General features: G+C 40.7%; 1 protein-coding gene across 1 annotated transcript in view; it reads right to left on the reverse strand.

The window, feature by feature from the left end:
- Positions 1-23,374, reverse strand: part of RAI14 (retinoic acid induced 14) — a 144,094-nt gene that overhangs the window by 31,896 nt on the left and 88,824 nt on the right. The window contains 2 exon segments of the mRNA XM_079145741.1: positions 2,323-2,411; positions 22,084-22,214. Coding sequence (XP_079001867.1) covers positions 2,323-2,411; positions 22,084-22,214 — 220 coding nt within the window.

Here is a 23,374-nt window from a genome sequence, read left to right on the forward strand (position 1 = left end):
AGTACTTTCCTTCTTTTGTTCTGGTGGTCTCTCTGCACACTTTCCAGAAATCAGCAGAAGTAACAGGTGCCTCATTCAATCCAAAGTAAAACAATGAAGGCTGAGGACCCACGTGCTGGCTTCAAGGTGAAGAGTGCCAGGTAAGAGGGAGGACCTTGGAAGCTCTGAGACTTTTCCAACCCATGGGACATATGGACAATGTCCTGGGGCCACAGACTGCTAGGATTGACCAATTTCCATCAGTTTCCACTGGTCAGCATGGAGAAATATCCAGGATGGGTCTGAGCACCCCCTCTAGTGTTCCTTCTTGGGGGATCCTGCCATTCAGTCTACAAGGAAGTGGGTACTGAGCTGAAGGGTCCAGAGCTTGCTGCTTATACTGTACCAAGTCCTCAAAACCCAGTTAGGGATGTGATGGCAAATTTACCTACATAGTGTCATGTGGCCACAAATAAATGCTCTCTTCATTTATGTATGATTTATCAAAATACATACATGCACTCTACTGTCATGTATAACTAATTAGAAAAATTATAACATGAAAATAAAAAAGCTTTTAATGGGGGAAAATAATACCAGTTTAATACTAAATTAAAAAAACAGGATATAGAATTTACTACATAATATTATCTCAGCTATGTAAACATGTGCTAGAGGAAATTGCAAAACAAAAACAAAAACAAAAAACCCAGTAACATTTAGTTTTCTTTCTAATGGGAGTAGAAGCGCTAGTTACCTTTTTTACAGTTTTCTATACTTCCCAAGTTTTTTACAATAAGCATCTATTAAAGGAACTTATGTTTCCTTATAATGTAATAAAACAGAACTATTTGACAGATGCCAGTATATTTACTATAAGCTAGTTCTTTTAGAATATGATTTTTTAAAAGAGGAAAACTCCTCTCCTTAAAGAAGTCAAGCACCTCATTAGAGGTAGGAGTATGTTAGCCAAACTTACTATGCTGTGTTTATGTGGTGTAACTTTAAAAGTAATGACAATCAGCTTCAAAGACAAACAAAATGGGTCTTGATATTAAAGATAGCCTTCACTAGTGCAAAGTAAATTAGTATTCCCCTCAAGGCAGTCACTGAGAAAAACCATTAATCTGCCATTTCTCAAAGTATTTTTGGAACTCTCTGTAGAACTGCTCAGGAAAATCATTCTGCTACTTCAATCTCTCCCTATTTTTGACCAAAAATGGTTTTACCAGTTTGACGTGTCATTTACCTGACATGACTTCAAGTGCTCTTGGCCTGTTCCAAAAAAACCTATTTTCATAGAATAAAGATCACCAACCACTGAGATTATTTTCTTTTAAATGCCACAGACTTTGAAAACACTTCTGGAACATGACTTTCCTAGGTATGTTATGAGCAATAATAGCATTCTTGCAATACTTGACTGATTCCCCAAGATGATTACTCTGAAGAGACCAATTTTGGGGAAGAAGGTAAAAGACCCATTATATAATAATGAAAATCCTAGATAAAGACTAGGGAATTAAGTTATTTTGTTTTTCCAATAAAAGCTAACAAAGACCTATTAGAAACCAAAGATTTCCCAATGTAATAGAGAGGTTAAAAATCTTGCCAAAGTTGTTTTGGTCCTTTCTAAGGACCAGCAGGGGTACAATCCCAGGCTGGAGACCCCAGGGGCTCCTTCCCAGAGGAGAAAGCTTATAAAAGACTAGACTACACTACCTCTTCTTTCCATCTGTCTTGTCCATCATTTGTTAAAACTAGCTTTACATCAGAATCATCTGTGGAGCTTAAAAAAAAATCCCAATTGACTGGCAACTTCTAGACAATGGAACTGAATCTTAGGAGAGCACAGGTATATATGTCTATGGTTATGTGTACATTGTGTACTCTTTTTCTCTTCTTCCCTCCTCCCTTCCTTCCAAGTCCTAGGTAGATTTGGATGCACTGAAATATAGTAAGGGATGAGGATCTTGGGTAACCTGTCAAAATGAAGTTCATGACTTTTGTCCATAGAGCTCATCTCAGCTAGTTGATGGAATGTGTTACTAAATCATTCACTCAATTTTCATCTTATTCTGTGATTTATAAAAACAAAAATAGGGAATATTGCTTGGTCCATATGTTTAATGTTAGGAAATAATATAAAAAATGGGAGATAAGAAGCATGCAGTCTCTAGCTGACTAAGCTCACAGCAGATGAAAACAGATGGATGATGAAGTCACACCAGAGCCTAGCCATCAAAGGTGACTCTAAATTCTGCACAATGAATACATTTATCATCTTTGTAATACCTACTCTCACGCCGGCCTGTGGACTTAAGAGGTCAAAACCCCACATACCAGTGGTGTCTTGGGCAGTCACATCCACACCGTGGGCAACCATGACCCTGAGGCATTCCACGTGTCCCTTCGCAGCTGCAAGATGAAAACTGCGGAGAGAGGAAAACACATCTGCTGAGGATTTCCACACCTTGCATTCATCTCTAACAAAGCTTTTTGTCTCTTCCTGTATTTTTTCTCACTTGAGCTCCGCAACCACCCACCGAGTGGCTATTATTATCAGCCTCATTTCATATTATTGTATGTTTAATTTTTTAAATGTTGTCCAGGTCAATCTCAAACTCATGGGCTCAAGTTGATCCTCCTGCTCAGCCTTCTGAGCAGCTGGAACGATAGGTGGGCACCACCAACTTAACCTTGTTTTAAAGATGAGGACACAGAGCCTCACTATGGTCTGATAATTTGCTCTTTGACCCCTTTCTTTTGTTTTGTTTTTATTTTTGGTGCTGGGGACTGAACCCAGGCCCTCCTGCATGCTCAGCACATACTCTACCACTGAGCTACATTCCACCTCCTTTCTGACATCTTCTATTAATGATGGAGCAGTACCCCGATCTTACTTCTTTCAACCCAAAGTTCAGGCTTGAAAAAGTAAGATTTAACCACGTATCTATCTCTTTATGAATCAATAGAGAGCCTCAACTAGACTGAATTTATAATTAAGTCTTTATTATCTTTTTTCTGTTGTCCAGTGCTTTCACCAATGCTATCATTTCTTCTTTTTTTTTTTTTTTGGCACTGAAGATTAAACCCAGGGGCACTTAACCACTGAGCCACATTTCCAGCCCTTTTTATTTTTTACTTTGAAACAGGGTTTCACTAAGTTGCTTAAGGTCTCGATAAGTTGCTGGGGCTGGTTTTGAACTTGTGATCCTCCTGCCTCAGCCTCCCGAGCCACTGGGATTACAAGTGTGTGCCACTGTGCCTGGCGCCAACACCATCATTTCAACATAATGTCCTCCAAAAAGAGGGACCTGTCTAAGACACAGAGGTCAAAGTTCTAGGACAGTGATGCTTGGACAATGCATGCAATGCTGTTTTCGATGAACGACAGTGGCATGCAACATCTGTTATGTGCCTACACTTACTTCACACTTCTAGATGTATGCCTTTTCCTCCCCATGACGGTGTTTTAAGGGGAGCCCTATCACTGTCTATCTCAAATGGAAGCCCACAAGAAGCTCCAGAACTCAGTGATGTGGAGTGCAAACCATGCTCTACATCTTTAGTTGGACCATTAAAAGGAGGTATCACATCTAAATGCCACACCAACGATCCCAGGGTGAAGGGCACTTCTGCAGGTAGAAGGAAGCAGAGTCCATCACCAGGCAGTCAGGCCCAGAGGTTGAGATGGCCACAGGTTTCAAGACCATCTCCACCATAGAGACCTTCCTGCCCCTCTCTGTTTCCTTCCTGTAGAGAGAGGTTAACAAGCCTCCAGTTCTCCTCCTACTTGGCTGTACTTCTCAGTCAATGCCCACAAATCTTTTCTGTCAGGGTAGGATCTGTCACCAGAGCCCAGAGTCATACGCAGCTTGCAAATCCAAGAGCTTAATATTTGAAACCAAGTGGGTCTGACTCCAGCCCTCTGTCCTTTGTAGGAAGGTTGAGTGAAGGGCACAGATAATCAAATGGGAACACTTCAAGTTTGGTTGTAAATCAAGCATAACATAATTAACTGTAAAAAAAAATTTAAAAACTGTAAAAAGAATTTTTTAAAAATTAACTGTGCACTTTGGGGAAATCAGATCAACCTCTCTGTGCTTATGTTTCCTCCATTGTAAAGTGGAAGGACTAAGTCAAATGATTTCTAAGGACCCTCTGGCGCTAATGTTTTACTTTTTAGTATGCTTCTGATCATACCAACTGTTTTTGTGTTTGTGAAGCAATCTGTGCATAAAGTCTCTTTACAATCAAAATTCACTTTGTAGGTGATTCCACATTAAGTAAAGTGTTGATTACATGGAGTGATTTGGGAATGTGGTGACTTGTTTAAATGGAATTCCTATTTAAACACAACTTAACCAAAAGAACACCCCTAAATGGCAAGACAAAATACCCCTGTTTTTACCACTTTGGGGGAAGGCTTAATTTTGTAATAGTTTACCTTTAAATGATAAATCTTTTATTTTAACTAATCTTTGTAGAAGGTTTCTAAAAATTCCCCAGCCTTGTAATGGTATACATAACATAATGAATTGCTCTTGAGGAAATTAAGTCATCACCAAAAGACTCAGTTCTCAGTTCCTTGAACTCTGCTTTCAGGGAGGTGCTAACACAAAGCCCCAAAGTACTAAGCCCTAAAATTGATTAATATTCTCTCCTTTTCTACATTTGTATATTTGATTTTAAGATGTTAACCTTGCTATCTCCTTTGACCACAGAAAACTAAATCAAAAGTCTCTCAACAACAGGGTAGCCATAGACTACTCTGAAGGTGGACACACTGGGAAAGCGATTAGTGTACATCGGTGCACATACCCACCACCTTTTTTTTTTTTTTTTTTTTTTTGGTACCAGGGATTGAACCCAGGGGCACTGAACCACTCACTGAGCAACATCCCCAGCCTTTTAAAAAAATATATTTTATTTAGAGACAGGGTCTCACTGAGTTGCTTAGGGCCTTGCCGGAGTTGCTGGGGCTGGCTTTGGACTCGAGATTCTACTGCCTCAACTTCCCAAGGTGTGTGTCAACACTCCTGGCTCCACCTAACCTTTGATTAAAGTATAACACAAATAAAGAAAACCGTTCATAGCATACAATTTGGTAAATTCACAATTGGATGCCATCTCACCTTCAATACATCAAGCAAGAGAACATGGTCAGAGACCTTGAAGTTTCCCTTCCAGGCTTGCTAGCACCTCTGAAGCTCTGCATGGTCCCTTCTAGTTCCCACCAACCTCACAGGGGATATTTAAATTTTTTTCTATTCTGAAGTTTCTTAGATTGCCTCTGAATCATAGACAATATTTATGGCTGGTTCAAATTCTAGACATATCTGACAAAGAGCACGACTATAGACCACTACTATAGTAGTAAATGTAGTAGTCTGTTGAACATAACTGAACTGCAGGGATTCAAGGTCAGTACTTGGAAGGCCAAACATCAATATAGACACAAGAAGTATTAGGATGTTGGAATCAATTTCCAATTCCATATCAGAAATTAGACATGGCTTTTGAAAGGAAAACCTCTGGTGTCAATCAAAATTGACCACTTTGTTGGCTGTAACACATCTTCTATTTTATTTTACAGACTGCATTTTGATTCATTGTATACAAATGGGGTACATCATTTCATTTCTATGGTTGTACATGATATAGATTCATACCACTTGTGTAATCATACATGTAGATAGGGTAATGATGTCCGTCTCATTACACCACTTTTCATATCCCCCATTTCCCTCTACGTAATCTAAAGTTCCTCCATTCTTCTCTCACCCTCCTCCCCACCTCCCTTATTATACATCATCATCCACTTATCAGGGAAAACATTTGGCCTTTGGTTTTTTGGGATTAGCTTATTTCACTTAGCACAATATTCTTCAATTCCAGCCATCTATCTGCAAATGCCATAATGTCATTCTTCTTTATGGCTGAATGAAACTCCACTGTGTACACATACCACAGTTTCTTTATCCATTCATCTGTTGAAGGGCATCTAGGTTGGTTCCACAATCTAGCTATTGTGAATTGAGCTGCTATAAACATTGATGTGACTGTTTTACTGTAGTACGTATAAACTGAGGAGTGAGATAACTGGGTCAAAAGGTGGGTCCATTCCAAGTTTTCTGAGGATCCACCACACTGCTTTCCAGAGTGGCTGCAGCAATTTGCAATTCCACCAGCAATGTAAATGTGTAACACATCTTTTGATGGATCTAATTAAGTAAAGGTTTCATTGAATATGCTTTAACAAAAATGAGGGGGGGTTGTTTTCTTCTGCTTCTCCAATTAAGAGTTGAGATCAGGGAGTGACCTTTTTCTCTATTCTCCAACCATTTTCCTGCTAAGAATGATAGTCATTTCCCAATTTATGATTTTCTCCCATATTTTACCAAAAGCTTCAGTATTTACTGTCCTTAATAAAGTACAAATATAAGCAATTAGAAACAGTTCATTATAAGGACAAATATTTGGGCTTGTAACTTTATGCCACACCTATCCAACAATCATCACATTTTCAGATAGCTAAGTCACTCATGTGAGTCAACTAAACATTTTGGGGGGGGGGGTATTTCTCCAAGAAGATTCTAATTTCCAGGTGTTTGTTGTGTTCTGCTGTTACACAGAAGCTGCTAGTCTACTTTCTAAGACACAGGAGCATAGTGATAAGGCTGCAAAGCAGGAAAGGCAGATTAGCCATCATTTTAGTGTCTGATTCACTTTTCCAGAGGGACATGGAGCTCTAATCTGTACATTATCCTTCCTTCTCACTGAGCATGCAATTCTAGAAAATGGAAGCAAACCCACAGAACACAATATATGTCTTCTGGTGGGGAGAGTCCCTCTAGATCTGTCCTCTACCCTTAACCCTGGGCCCATGACCCAGGAGACAATCCTCCAGAGCACTGAAGCCAATGGGCTACCATGTCCTTTGGCTTCTGGTTGAGTTTGACCAATGGTACTTATGAGAGTCAGGACATGAGGAAAGAATTCAAAGATGATCTTTCCCACTCCCTCCCCTCCAGGTCACACATTGGCGCAGTCATCTTTCCTCTATGAAGGACACAGTTCTGGCTCTCCCAAAGCTACAACCATGGCTCTCCCTGGGTTTGGGTATTTGCTCTCTCTCCTCCTCCTTCTGGGTCAAGGATAGAAAAGATTCCCACTATTGCTAGCCCAGGGCTGCATTCCCAACCTTGTTGGTTTCCCTTAACTTGGCAACACATTTGTAAATAGTTCCTTTCTTAAACTCTCCTCAGTCACCCTTTGACAATGCTACCTATTCCCTAGAGGATACTGAATCATGCCAGGCTTGGATATTTTGTGTGTGATCATCCACAGGATGAACCATAAGTTCTAGTGGATACTGTTTAATTATATATTTGTAAGGTAAATTCAGGCTTGAAAGAATTTGTATTACCACATATCATTAGATTATAAAGATATTTGAGCATTTTGGTTAAAATGCTTTAAAGGGAAAATATGCTGTATAACTATAATTACACAGAATATGGTGATTTCAAAATAGTTTTCTGATAGGGTCTTAGTTTTCTAATATGACAGAGAATAGTTTGAAGGGTTCAAGATTGAACCCCTCCAAGATTAAGAAAAAAAACAACTTCCTTAACCAATAGAGAGCTAGTAGACAGCCTAGCACAACCAGGAAGGAAGGAAGGAAGGAAGGAAGGAAGGAAGGAAGGGAGGGAGGGAGGGAGGGAGGGAGGGAGGGAGGAAGGAAGGAAAAGAAAAAGGCTAAAATTAAGATTTTGTACTGTGGATTTAGTTTTAAAAGGATACATCCACAACAATATATAATGGCATGCATGCGTGCTCACACACACGCACATACACAAAAAACTATAACAAAAGCAAAATTAAAAAGCAAACAAACTAAACCTACACATATCTTTACAACCCAACCATGCCTGTAATCTGTAAGACATAATCAAGACACTCAGAAAACAAAATTGTAACAGCTCCTAAACACTCCCATATGCTGAGGTTTCCGTTCCCTCTCCTTGATGTGGACTCTAGTGGACTTCCTTAATTTTATTAGAATCCTGATACTATTCATTAAAGTACATGCTGTGGTTTGAAACTGGGAAAGTCTTGTGAGTTCTGTGAGCATATCCTGTGGAATAACAAAGACTCTTTGGTGATCAATTACAAGTAAAAATGAAAATTCACTAAAATTTTCTATACTATTTACTATATATATATATATTTATATATGTATATATACACACACTCATATATGTATATATAATTTATAGTTACTTTGATATAGATTGATCACTCTAACACCTTACAATTATCTACCTAAAAGGATAATAATCTAATATTCTGTCTAATAATATGTCATTGCCATTGTTTTTTACTCATAAAATCACTTTACTAACTTGGAATATGGTTTTTAAAAAATGCATGAGCTTGCTAAATCAATTGCCACATAAAAGAAAACCAAAATGGTTTATGTGCTGGTATAGCTTTGGCTTATTTTTATGAAAGATGTACAGATGCAGAAAATTAAGGCACATATTAGACACTGAAGCGACTTTGGTAACAAACCCCTAACAACCTAGCTCCTTTATGTTACGGTAGCACTTATATGTTCAGTCTAGATATATATGTAAATAATCAACTATCCACAAAAAGAGCTGAGTCATTTTGTTTATTTCCCTGGGAGAGAAAACTCTGGAAGAGAAGGGTCTGCCTTCTTTCCCTCATTCCCCAAGCTGGAAGAAGCTATTCATAAGGAGTGGGATAAATACCACTGTACAGAAGGGCAAGGTGGGAAAATACATTGCTATTACTTTTATTTATCTAAATTGGTTATCTAGTCATCTTAAAGTTTTAACTTTAGGGAATCAAGTCCTCATTATATCTACTGTCCATGACTTTGCAAAATTAAAGCTTTGAATAAACTTTAACATTATTAAAGCTTAGCACAGGACAAAAATATGCAGTCAGATGGGAAAGAATAACAAGAACTGTGATATTAGGTAGGTAAAACATCATCCTTAAGGGCTCAAACTAAATGAACTTCAACGTTCATTTTGCCACTTGGTAAGTATAATTTTGGGTAGGAGTTGTCTGTATCCCAGTTTCCACATCTGTAAAATGGACTGTGAAGAATAAATGAATTGTATGTAAAAGTACTTAGCAAAGGCCACCAATTATTGTAGCCTCACTCACATAATAAAAAGCAGACTCTGGGACATGTTGCTTAATGAAAGGAATTATTTCAACATTCAGAAAGGTCAGGCTAGCAGAAATTAAGTCAGAAGCATCATGGCTTAAAAAATGAAGGGCCAGAGAGGTGGGAGATAAAACCTATATATCTTTTCAGTGAGTGGAAACTTGGAAACAAATTGTAGACAGTCATGCACTACAAAAGCCACCCAAGACCAGCCTTGTCTAAGGTTCACACTTGAGCTGCTTACATTCTGGCACCTTCTACGGAAGTGATAATCCTCAGCGCAGGGTTTGGCAGCAGCAAGCCATTAACATTTAGCCTCTGAATGTGAACCAGAGGCAGAGCCAACTTTTAGTAAGATATTCAAGTAGAAAGTTGGGCTTCATTGGGTAGAAAAACACGACCTGTCCGTGACACAACCTGGATTTATTGATGACAGAATACAGATTTCCTTCCTTATACAGTGACTGACAAATGTAGGCACCCTCAGTAGAGGCAGGCCAGGAGGCTGGCATGCTGGAGCTAGCACCAATCTGAATGGGAGGCAGAGGGGCTGTGGGTTACTGCAGGCTTACAGAGCAGATGGTACCCCAGGTCAGCACCACATTAAGAGTATGGCCTATGCCCTGAATAATTGGCTGAAAGAATGAACCTCAACAAAAAGACGGTTAGTAGATAGGACTGAGATGAGCAGGGTTGGGGTGGGGGGTGAAACAGAGGCTGATTAACCCCCCCACCCCCACACACACACACCCTTAGGAGAATATTCTTGACAATGTTAATTGGGCACTGGAGCTAACTCAAGTGTGGAATGGTTTTGATATTTCTATAGCTGTCTATTTTTATACACTGTTACTACTATAGCTAAATATATTCATTTACACATCTACTAGGATCCTAGGGTATCCATGTGTCAAATTAAGCACTCAGAAATAACCCGGGAATAAAATAAAGTCCCTTTGTTTATGGAGCTTGGCTTTTAGAAGGAACACTAAAGATAAACCAGTGGTCTCAAAACATGCACATACACACATACACACCAGGACATTTGGCAACATTGGGGGACATTTTTTTTGCTATTGCCAGGGAGCAACAGAGACCAGAGATACTGCTGGGCATCCTACAAAAAGGATAAGACTATTACCCATAACAAGGGATTATCTATCCAGTCCAAATATCCTAGTGCCCAGGTTGTGAACTCCTGTGATAAACCATTAAAAGCTGCATATAACGCTGAAAATCATTCTATTAAAACAAATTAGAGAGTGAAGAAGAAAAGTGAACATATTTTTATCTTTTTATTGAGATATAATTCAACTACCATAACATTCACCATTTTAAAATGTACCATTCGGTTGTTTTATTGTATTCACAAGGTTGTGCAACCAACTTCTCAATGTAATTACAGAGTATATTCATCACCCTAAAAAGAAAAAAAATTTCTGCATCCATCCCATTTCTCGGTCCACTTTGTCCCTGTAAATCACTAACCCATTTTCTGCCTCCACTAATTAGCCTCTTCTGGACATTTCCTGAAGATGGTCCCCTGTGTCTGGCTTCTTTCACTGGCGTTTTCCAGGTTCCCTCATGCTATGGTGTCAATACTGCACTTCTTCCTTCACAATGTCCTACTTCAGGAGTATTCCACTTTGTTCATCCATTCGTTACAAGATGGACATCTGGACTTTTTTCTACTTGGGGTTATTATTATTGCTGTTAAACCATTTGTGTACAGTGTTTGTGTGGAATGTATTTTCATTTCTAGTAGTTGTATGCCAAGGAGTGGAACTGCAGAGTCATATGCTAAACATTTGATTTTCTAGGAACTGCTAAACTCTTTTCTAAAGCTACTGCACCAATTTATATCTCTATCAACAATGTAGGAGGGGATCCAATTTCTCCACATCCTAGCCAAGATGTTTTATGTCTAGTAAATTTTAATTTAAGAAATGAGAATTTTAATTACAAATTAAAAAGTCCAGAGGCAAAACATTTAAGTCTTGCTTAACAAGCCCTTTGAAGTAGTTAGTGCAACTAATTATCAGCTGAAATTTCCTGTTAAAAAGGAATATAAAAGAGTGAATGCAAAACAAATTAGGAACATCCTTCGGCTTTGTCTCTACATAAGCTTTTACTTCTAATTAAAAGTGTGGCCTTTCCTTTTAAAGATAAGAAATGTCATTCAAAGGCTCATATAACAATATATTTTGTGAGAGATTTTGTTTACCTGTTTATTTCTTTATTTAGAGGGGTTAAGAATTCAGCAGAGACAGGCAAACTATAAAGACATTTTATCCACCCCTCTAACCCCAGGCCCAGCGACAAGGACACTGGTCACTATTGAGGGATGTCCATGGTGGATTCGCAAATTCTGAGGCAGCTACAGTGACAGAACTTCAGTAGCCTCAGTCTTGGCTACTCAGCTGCGTAGGGGCTGGGGATGTGGCTCCATGGTTAAGTGCCCATGGGTTCAAGTGCCCAGGTATCCCCCACCAAAATGTGAGCTTTTGGGGCCCTGCCTCACATCTACTGAATGACAGAAGCTGCTGGTACAAGGTCCCCAGCTGACCTGGTGTGCCCACTCAAGCATGAGAGGCACTGTTCTTCACATTAAAAGCCTCACACCATCACTCTTGCCAAGCACCCACTGTTTCACGGTCTTTTGAAAACATAATCCCCTTAGCCTTAAAAACAATTTTATAGACATGTTCCACCAAAAAAAGGCAGCTCCACTGGGTCATGTTTCATTCTAATATGGGATGTGTAGTTCTGCTTCTAAGACTGAGCCAGGGCCCTTCAACAGAGATGTAATGAAATAACAATAACAAATAAGCAGCCCAAAGATTTATATAAAATTACTTTGATCCTTTGATGCTTATTGATATTTGGAATGTCGCTGCTTCTGTCACTTGAAAAGATCCCAAGTTTTCAGTGCTTGAGAGTCTGTTGCTCCCTCACATTCTCCCTCTCTCTCTCATTCCCACTAGCCACACCCGCCCCAAGAGAAAGTCAACTCACTAATGGCCCTAGCCTCAAAGAGCAGCCAGAGGGCAGGCAGGCTGAGTGTAGGCTGGAGGACGCACAGCAGGGGTAGGAGCAGGGGCTAGCTTGTAAGAGGCTGGGGGGCTCTGTGGGAGGACCAGGCAGCACAGCTATTGGCTGCTTTGTTGCTTCTTGATGGTGGCTGTGAGAGCCCCCGTTCCCTCCTTCTAAACCATGTTTAAGGCAGTTAGAAGACGGCAACGTCATCAATCAGAATCTAGTCTATTGAAATACTGTGCACCAAGAGTGTCTTATCCTCACTGCAGGCTTTCAGGGGTTAGAATAAACTGTTATGGTTCCCACTTTACAGAGGAGCAAACAGGCACAGAGTTTACCAACTTGCCAAAAGTTCCAGAATGAACAAGGAGTTTGTACTGTAAATGGACTTCTCAGTAACATAGTTCTGAATGTCTTAAATATCATCTGAAAAACTCCTAAAAAAAAGAAAAAAGTGGCAACTAAGTCCTAACTCAGGCATTATGGCGCATAGCTGGCCCATCACCACTATGCTGATAAGTAGCATTGTTTGTCAATCACTCTGCAAACTGAAATGCTATGGATTATAACTTACTGTTTGTGTGACCCTTCAACAAAGTTCAAACTAAAAACTGGGAGTATTTGGCAAAAAACAAACATGGGCTTCTCACTGGGGCCGATTAGTGTTGCCTGGGATCAAAAAAAAAAAAAAAAAAAAGGACAGGAATGTAATCCCAGCACTGAAGCAAACAGAGCCAGCAATGGAGGTTTCGTTTCCTTGAAAAAGAAAAAAAAAAAAAAAAAAAAAAAAATCAGCAAAGTTGTGCAAACCTTCCCGAAATAAATACCTTAGGACAAGGCTGGGATATTTCCCAAGGCTCTTCACCAGAAGGGGACTTGAGCTGCTGCTATCCAAAAGCCCATGAGTTATGGCCTGGAAAGTTCTTTCAATTTTCCAGAGTAATAATAAACACAATTCTTCTGGTTTCTGATTGCCAGCTGAAATATATATTGGAAGGAAATACACATTCTCAAGGCTACTTTTAGAAGACTTGATTTTCCAGGCATATTCATTCACAGAAAATTTCACCCAAACCCAACACTCTTTTGTTGCTTTCATCACCTAGACTCCAGGTCCGCAGAGGTCTGGACCACAATAAGGTCTTTAAAACCTTCCCCACTGTCTCTGCAACCAATTTCTAGTCCCCAAGTCAAGCAAACAACCAACACTCACACAAAGAGTTGATCATACACCAGATCCTACCAGAGAGATCCACATGCCAGAATTCCAGAGTGTTAGAAGTTTCCAGAATAACTGGTCCCGCATCTTTATTTCATAGACAGAGACAGAGGCTCAGAGAAGTTAGGAAATATCAAAGAGCAGGACTTAATTACTGACGTAACTCAGAAAGCAACTTCTCTCTAATATACTCATATCTTTCTTCTTTCCTTAAAAAAAAAAAAAAAAAAATCCCTTTCCAAAAATGGAGTCACCATACTCAGCAAGAGAATCAGAAACAGTAGTCCTTTGAGAGCCTCACCATTTCAGTCCTGCAACAGGTGCCTCACATTCTGACCACCCAACGTTGCTTCTATTTTTATTGTATTCCTTCATAAGATATTTTTCTGTATATTTCAATCTACTCGGAGGCAGAGTCAGGAAGTATTTGTGATCAGGATTAGCCATACTCTTCAAGGCATGAGGGGTCCTGGCTGCCTCCTTGCCCTCACCTTCCAGCAGTCTCCCTGCTCACGGGGCTCCAGCCCACTGGCTCCTTGTGGTTTCTTGAGCCCATCAGACACCCTCTCTCCTCAGGGCCTTTGCTCTGCTGTTCCCTCCACCAGGAGAGCCATTCCTCCAGAAAAGTGCTTGGCATTGTGCCCACTCCATTCAGAAATCTGCTCAGAGAGCCCTTCCTTCCTGAGGCTTAATCAAAGTGGCCCCTGCCCTCCTCATTTTCTTCAGCATACCTGTCTTTACAAGGTATGCCTTGTTTATTGTCTGTCAGCTCCATTAAGATGTGTGTTCCATTATGCTGATATTTGACCTTGCTTCTTTCAACTTTCCTATCAGGCAGAAGTAATTTTTAGCTTTGTGGGGGCCCAGGGGTTGTGTTTTTAGGTGATGCAGATCTTTAACTTTGAATTTGCTTTTTTTGTTCTAAAGTTTTTGAGTTCCTCAAGTCAAGGCACAGCCATAAACTGTCATGTTTTTTCTCAGATTGAGAGACAAATTATGAACTTTAGCCAAGTTCAGTGTTGTTTCCCATCACAGGTCTACAGTGGGTTTCCCAAGCATGTGCCCAGGACCAGCAGTGTCAGCAGCACTGGGAACCTGTTAGAAATGCAAATCCTCAGGATCCTGCCCAGATTCCAGGGGTGGAGTCCAGCAAGACCCCACGTGATTCTAAGGCACATTCAATTTAATTTAGGATCATTGGCAAGGCAGGAAGACATGAACTACAACTCTAGTAGTTTCTGGTTTTGCTCTCAAGGCTACCATCCTCGAGCCATTTTATACCAAGAGCTGTGTGTATCATGGATCACTCACTGGAGAGGAGATGCTGAAGAATGAAAAACTAAAAAGAGGAAATTTTACAGGAATATTGTCTTCCAGTAAAGTCATTCAAATTCAGCTCACTCAACTAGTCTGTATATCCAAAAAAAAAAGTCTTTTTTTTTTTTTTTTTTTTTTTTAGCTCTAAAAGCTCAACCCACCAATTGTTTTATGGCACGTCTTTGTTGCACATCTGAATTCTAGGTCACTGAGCTCAATGAGGCTGGGTTCACATGGAATATTTCAGTTGGGACAATCCTAACAATAGGGTTAAAAGGTCTGGAGTCCCATTTCAGATTATAATCTAAGGGTAAGGAAGGCAGTCCTGTCTAATAGCTTCTAATTATAAAAGCCCTGTAAAACTAAATTCCACTCTGCTGGTGGGTATTAACCCCTCTGACCCATGAAGAAATCCCTCCAGCCAAAAGTACCACTGCAGACAAGCTTTCAACAACTTCCAAGGCAACTCTAACAGCAACCTGGATCACTGCTTCTAGTAGAAACCATGTAGCAGACAGGCTGAGAAAAGGAAACATTTGTTGCTTTTCCCTGCTAAATGGGCATAGTAAATGAGACTGATACAAAAAACCGAAGGCTATAAAAATAACATTACTGTCCTTTAAGTGCCCAGGATGTGCTAATGAATAGCATCAGCAGTGATACTTCTAGGGACAGGCTTTCCCGAGGACAGGACAATGGAGACACTGAGTTGAAAGACCACATACTCAAGAGCTAAGAAATCCCACAACACTTACCTTAAGCATTAGCTCTTTTTCTTCAGGACTGCCTGATTTCATAAATGTGGCCTGGGAATAGTACTTGGGCATTATAAGATTTCCATTAGGACAAATGATTTGTATATTATAGAACTGATACACCCCCCAAACTCCAGCCCTAAAAGTTAAAACAAATGATTCGTATTAATTCCCAAACCTTTCCAAGTCACACATTCCTCTTCATAAATTTATCCCATTGAGAACATCCCATGAGAAATGCCTGAGAGAAATTGACAGGGTCTTTTTAAAGGAATGAACAAATGAACTATTTGCCGAATTGATAACACAGGTGAAGGCCCCTGGTTCCGTATAATAACAATCCCTTTCTTACTAATTAGGAAAGGTTGGGCTCTAACTCTGGTAACAGAGGTAAACACATAGGTAACTGAGACTCACAGATCCCAGGTGATTTGGGAATGGCAGTTGCTTTCCACTTTGGAAATTAGCAAAGACTTCATGAAAGAGGTGGGAAAACTGATCACCGGAAGATACACAAAACTCCATGGGATGGGCATTTAGGGAAGGCAGGAATGGAGATGAGAAAGCAGAAGCCTGTGAAAAACAGGCGTGTGCTGGTGATCCTATATGCCTGGACCCGTGAACTGTCTGGCTGCTGCTCAGCGTGAGAACCTCCTGCTCCAGCATGCCCTCTTGTGCGATGACTGAGGGCAGGTCACTGCCTGTGTGCTCCAAGATCCACCCCATCCTCCCCTGCTCTGCTCTGTATAACAGTGAACCATATTTCCCAGGCTCCCCTGACCTCTGCATTGGGGGCAGGTCCAGCCAGTGCCTTCCACTGCCAGATGACCCAGGCAAGGGGCAAAGCCAGAGAGTTTTGGTCCTGGGCAATAATTACCCATCTGAGTGTTTAAAATCCTTCATGTTCACTACACTTCATTCAACTTTGAAAATATTGAGACACTTTAAAATGAAAAATCTTGGGATTCTACCAATATTTTCATCAGTATTATTTCTAATTTGCAATCTATTCTCACCAATTTTCACCTCTATTTTGGTTATATACCTTTTTTTTACTGCATGTAACAAAACGTTTTGCTTAACATACAACACGGTTTCCCTTTTAAACTTCAGGAATTATGTTACTTTTACATATTTAAGACAACATTCGATTTTCGTTTAAATTTTATTTTGTGCACAAGCATTACATGCACATGCACACACATGCTAGGAAAAAATTAACCTGGGCTTCACAAGCTGTCTTCAGCCCACTTGTGACCTATCATTGGTAGCACCTGTTGGGAAGACTAGGCAATGTGACTCTCATTGTGTAGTGACTTCTCAGATTGGACTGATCATTCAAACCACTTTTAAAAAACCCTCTGCCTTGACTGCACTCCATAGCAATTCAACCCTCAGCCCCTGAGGGTGGAGCCCAGCCTTTTCCAAAGCTGCCCAACTGATTGTAATGAAAGTCAAGTTGAGAATGGATGATCTAGTGTCAAGTGGGGCCCTTAACTTGACTGTGATAAGCTGTTAAAGAAGGGAATAATGGCCAAGGTGTCATTTGCTTTTCAACTTGCTTAACCTGCTGTTACCTGTACCTATACCATCCTCTTGCCTTGCATTCACCCAAATCCTACCCATCCATTCATTCTTCAAGTCCATTCACTTTACATCTCAACAGGTAGCATTTGTTAGCTCCCCAGTATCACAGTAGCACTCCTGTCTTGAACACTGTGGTTCATATTTTACATATTAGCAATAATTATTCACCAGCATTTTCATTAGTTTTACCTTCCTAACTCGATATTGTGCCTTTTGCAGGCAAGGACCATATGTTGCTCTTTTTAAAAAATCCGCTTACAACAGTTTGGAACATTCGAGACTAAAGGAGTACCTACCAACTAGTAGATTCATGAAGCACAAGCACTCGAGCATATTTGTAAGGCACAAGAAGAGGTTATTATCACTGTTAAAAATCTATGCGGTCCAAAGCAGAGTGGATATAGCATTTCATTCTGTCAAATGTCAAAAGGTCTTATTACAAAGACACAGCATAATTTTTCAGGGAAGGATAAAGGCTGCAATTACATATATAGTATGTACTGGTTTCACGTAAACTAATTTGTCAGGTATTTGTCAGAAGAACTGGAGAAAGCTGATTAGGTGGTATGACTTGATTTCTAAGCTTGAAAAGCTGGTATACTCTTTCTAATACATCCCTAACCTGCAAAAACAAGAAAACAGAAAGTACAACAAGCCACTAGCCAGAAAAGCCCCTTATTATACTGATGTTGAGCAAGGACTACTTCCCACACGTTATATTTAAGTTCCAAAGAGATGTCTAAAAATCTTTTCACAAGTTCTTGCTTTCAAAGTCAAAATGATCAGATTTCTGAAATGTGGGCTACATGAAAGCACACGTGTGTGTGTGTGTGTGTGTATACACACATATTTTTAAAGGTCTGTGTACACATGCCCTGGTGGGTATTTGTTCAAATACAACACTCCCAGCAGAGATTTTATTTAGTCTGGTTGTTCCTAAGACAAACACACATAACTTTAATTAAAGACACATTCAAATATAGGGGAAACCATCTTGAAACAATTAGACTCTCCTACGGTAAGAGGTTTCAGGGCACTGACATCCTCCCACTTCCTCACATCCCCCATGGAAAGAGGACAGATGGGCAGAGGCAAGCCAAGCCGGACTCCATAAACACTGCCTGCAGCTATAACTCTGCCCTGCTCTATTTTCTCTCTTCCGACCAAGACACCACCCTTCTTTTACTCTTTCCTAAATGAATCCCAGTCATTTGATTGCTTTTACTTCTTTTAACCCCTCTTCGATCAGTCCTACAGGGAGAAAGAATTCTGACTTAATTTCTTATCTTTCCCAAGAAAGAAATATTTCAGGAAGAAACTGAAAGGAAAAGTCTAAGGACTTACCAAATCACCCATCTGGTTACTGTCCTTGGCTTATGGAAGCTTCTGGAGAATGTCTGAGAGATGGCTGCCTTTCCAGCACATTCTCAGGACTTTCTGGGCCCTCTGGTTTTCTAGGAAATACAGACTGAGTATTTCTCTATTTAAACTGCCCTGAAAACTGGGGGTACAGGTTGTGACATTCACTAGAATAGTTCTTTCTCCTCTCAGTCCCAAGTTAACTCATGGTGATTTATCCATGAGCAACTATCAACAGAAAGAGTGTTTTCTCCATAAGAACCACACTGAGAAATCACTTCAGCAAATAAGGATTCAATGGTCCCTTTGAGGATGGAATACTGGGAAAGACCAGCCCAAGGAAAACAGTCTGACCCTTGTCCTCACAGAGTTTACCCTGTTGTATAAGAGTCAAGACTTTGGGAAAACAAAGGTTTTTCATAGGCGGAACATTCCTATTCCTGTTCTTTGAATGCAATAGAACACAACTGGACACAGAATACAACCAGGCAAATATGTGGCCATTCTTACCTGAGAGGAGGGCAGAAGCAGGCTGCCCCACCTCCAGAAGAAGGCACGCAATTGTAGATTTCTACACCGAATTACAAAATGTACTATCAGAAAAACTCTCTAGAAAATAGGCCTCCGGCCTAATTTTGATATAGTGCTACATAAAATGAAGGGTAAAGTCTTAATGAACAGGCAGAAAATGAGGCCAAGTGCTGTCATGGACCTCATTTTCAAGAGCGATGTGGCCTTATCCCTTAGAAAGAAGCAAAACATCTCTTAGGTGTCCGTAAACACATGCCGCTCCTGCAAGGTCCACAGGCTGGTCTAGCCAAGAGCTCCAGCAGAGGGGAATCAGCGCCGGCACTGGTGCTGACATGAACTCTGGGCCACTCTTAGGAGGGGACCACTTCACATTTTGCCAAACAAAGGCACCTGGAAATAAGAGAAACCACAGAAAAATCTCCACAGCCTAGGCAAAAATCCTCAAGTGGGCACTCAGGCTGGGGTGCAGAGATGAGACTAAACCTCAGTACAGAAGTGCAGACTTCCAAAGGTAAGAAGGCTGAGGCAACGCAACCTAGCATTCACTTCCTAGCATAGCCCGGAATTTGGCATTAACATGTGATGGCGAAAGGTTGAGGAAGAAGTTTCCCACCCCACAGCCCTCCCTCATTCTCAATACTCAGACCCGTGAATGAAACTAGGAAGCCAGATAAGATTGAATTCCGTGGTGCCTTAAAAATTAAATTCTTACAGTTACCAGTTAATAACGTTAATCCTCAAAAGGAATATCCCAAGCAGAAAAAAATGAAGTGTTGACAGATGATTACTTATGGAAAATCCTACACTGGAAAAATAATTACCTCCTCTCTTCCTTTTTCATTCATTCTTCTAACTTTCCACATTATGTATCATGGAAGGAAAAAAAAATAGCTGACAAGCAAGTGCACAGGCAAAAGTGTGAGAGCTGTTTCTAGATTAGTTCAGGGAGATGTGTGTTATGCGGGTCTTAGTTTATCACCTGCAAAACGGAGGTGGTGATGTCTATATAGCTGCTATGTGCACTTCCACCAAAGAGAATGAATACATGCTACAAAGTGAAAGGGCCCTGAAAACACGCTAAGTTAAAGAGGGCAGAGACAAAAGGCCAATGTTTTATGGTTCCACGTATATGAACTGTGCAGAATGGGCAAATCCAAAGCAAACTCATGGTTGCCAGGGGGATGGGAGGGAACTAGACAGTGAGAATGGTCGCCCCGCATTGTGAACCGACAACGCCACTGAGCTGCGTACTTTAAAATCACTAAGATGGTAAACTTTATGTTACGTATGTTTTACCACAATAAAAGAGAGAGTTGAAAATGGTAGTCTTGTCATGTATTCCATACACAATAAATATGAACCAAAAGAACAAATTTGTTAAGGTGCTCATAATTGTGGCTAAGCCGATAATCTAGATTTTCCATCTTCTTTTCAGTGAGTACCATCGTAGACAAAACTGTCACAAACCTTTGTCTCCCCTTTCCCTGGGGTGACTATGAAATATTGTCCTGTATAGACGCCTGCAAAGCTAGATTGGGGGAACAAGTATCAAGAAGGCTATACAGTGGTACACAAAGTAGTTCAAAAGCCAAGTGCCGCCCATCAAAAGTCTCAGGACAAAAAAATATTGATTCCTGGGCTTCCCCCCAGACCAAGCAGTTAGGAACATCTTACTGATTCATGTGTCAAATGGCATCAGTATTTTTAAAAAGTACCTGGGTAATACTAATGCAAAAGTTACCAGGAAAGAGAAGCACTAATCTGGGATAAGAAGGGAAGGGAGGAGGCTTTGTCAAGAGCCTGTCGTCAGCTGGGAACTAGGATGGCTCTCTCCATACAGATCCTTCAGCTGTGGGTGCCCCATATCCTCTTGCACCTTTTCTGGCCATAATAAGCACTACAGCCTCGAGGAGTGGCACTCAAACTTTAGGGAGCAGGAGATCAAGAGAGACACCCCACTTTCCTTACCCTTCAGGGGGGATAAGCATACCCTAATCTTAGGCAAAAAATACTAGCTAAAAGGCCAGATGGTAAATAGTTTGGGCTTGTGTGACACATGGTCTCTGCTGTAACTATCATTTCTGCCTTTGTAGTGCAGAAGCAGCCATGGACAATGATTAAATGAATGTGTGTGGCTGTGTTCCAATAAAACTTTATTTATAAAAGTCACAGTTTGCTAACTCCAGCTTTAAGTCTAAATAAATAACCAGAAGCCCTCATCAGGAAAGCATCCCAGTTTCCTGCAACTAATTCTACACAGAACTCCTACGTGTCCCACGCTTCCAGGAATCTCTGGGTACAAAAACAACTGGCATCCAAGTCCTTGCTTCATAGATTGCTTCTGAGGGGACCCAACCCACTCTGGTATCTTGTATTGCACTTATAATTACTCTAGCAATTAAATAATATCACATCCATCTTACAGCAAGCAAGGTGAGGTTCAAGGATTGCACAACTCTTAAGTGACAGGCTCCATAGGAGAAGGCTGTCTAGCTCCAAAGTCACTGACCTTTCAACAACACCACCAGAGTAAGGATGGATATAAATACCCAAGTAGGTACCTGCATGCATGTGTGCACATACACAGTCCTACACTCAAATATATAGCTTTAATTTTAGAAGGCAAGAGTACCATGCATAGCAAACCATGAAGCAAAGTCATTCTACAGTATTCATGTAACTATCTATGTTATAAAGGGGGTGGTTACATAAATTATAAATAGTAAGGTTTGCGGGTTATAGAAAAAAAATATTTTTCTCTTTTCTGCTGTTTCTTATCTCAGAAAGAATTTATTTCCCAACCACCAACTGGTAGCAATCTTGGTGTTATTTGTTCTCTGGTGAAATCTTTGGTTAAATGTTTGGATAACAAACAGCCACTCAGGGAAAGCTCAAAGTGTCATTTGGAATTGGAAGGGACAGGAACCAGATTAAAACATCCTCATACATGTTTTAACATGGGAGAGGGAGGGAAACAGCAATAACTTCACAAAGGCCTCTTATGAAACTCCCTTCTGGACGCACAGGATTCCAGAGAACATTCTGACACCCAGAATGGGCAGACACAGGAACCAGTGTTTTTGGCTTACGCGGTCTTGCCCTCGCTGTCATGCTTGGTGGCGCTGGCCCCCTTCTTGCCCAGCAGAGAGGCCACCTTTTCCGAGTCACCATTCTCCACAGCCTGCAGCAGGCGGTCGTCATTCTTGTTCCACTCGTTGGTCTGTGGAGCAAAGGCGAGGGAGAGTCAGGGATGATGAGCAACATCCGCCACGGCCACGTGGAAGCACAGGACCTCGGTCCTTCCAGTTCGAATCAAAATCTAACCCCAAATGGGCAACTTTAAAAATACCTTCCCCTTCACCATGGAGACACACAAGAAGGCCTGTTTCCCAAAGAAAACATCAACAGTTCAGCCAACGTATCGGCTGTCAGCAAACTGTGATAGTTACTCCTTTTAATAATTCTTGGAGAAGATGAAGCAACTTCAGAAGACCAAGGCCAGTTTATACATTAGCTAATTTCTAACTAAACTTGACAGCTGGCGCCTGAGAGTGTTGGCCTTTGACCTAGCCCACAACTCATTCAAGTGCACTGTGTTACAGAACCCAACTAGCCAATAGCTCAAGGTTACCCCGGAGTTTAAGTACACATAATTCTTCATCTGCTTTTATGGCTACTCTTTCTTGCCTGTTTACTGGGTCTTGATTTTTGAGTCATATGCTGATTTTAAGTAGTTGTCCAGACTACTGACTAAACAAAATATCAGCAGAGACAAAACTTCTTCCTGAGTAAGCTATTAAAAATCTTCCAGCAAAACTTCCATCAGCAACTCCCAAACTCAGTAATTCTGCCAGTCACAGTGACAGTAAAGATTGCATGTGCATGCACACACACACACACACACAAACTCAGTTTTTACTCTTAGGAGCAGGATATATAATCTCTATGTCAGAGCAAATGAGCCTTGAGTTCAAGACTAAGAAATTTCAAATGTGTGAAAAGGTAGTAGTGAGCCACTGAAGATTGTGGAGCAGAGAATGAGATAACAGAATCAAGAATTGAGGGCCTGGGAGGTGTATGAACATAAATGATTAATGAGGGAAGAGAGGAGGGAGAAAAGACACTGGGCACATCCAAGCCTCCAAGGCACCCCTGCAGCAGGCAATGAGCTAAGCCTACTTTCTGGCCTCTTCAAGCTGTGAACATCATTACCCTGGGAGTGACGTCTTCTCCCTCCCCAAGGCTCCCAAGACCTTCCTTTTGTCCCTTCCCCACCTTGGTCCTGGGTATTGAACCCAGGGGTGCTCTACCACTGAGCTACATCCCCAGCCTGTTTTTTATTTTTTTTGAGACAGGATTCTCATTAACTTGCCCAGGCTG

The sequence above is a fragment of the Sciurus vulgaris genome (genome assembly GCF_902686455.1).
Source record: "Sciurus vulgaris genome assembly, chromosome: 6".
NCBI classification, from domain to species: domain Eukaryota; kingdom Metazoa; phylum Chordata; class Mammalia; order Rodentia; family Sciuridae; genus Sciurus; species Sciurus vulgaris.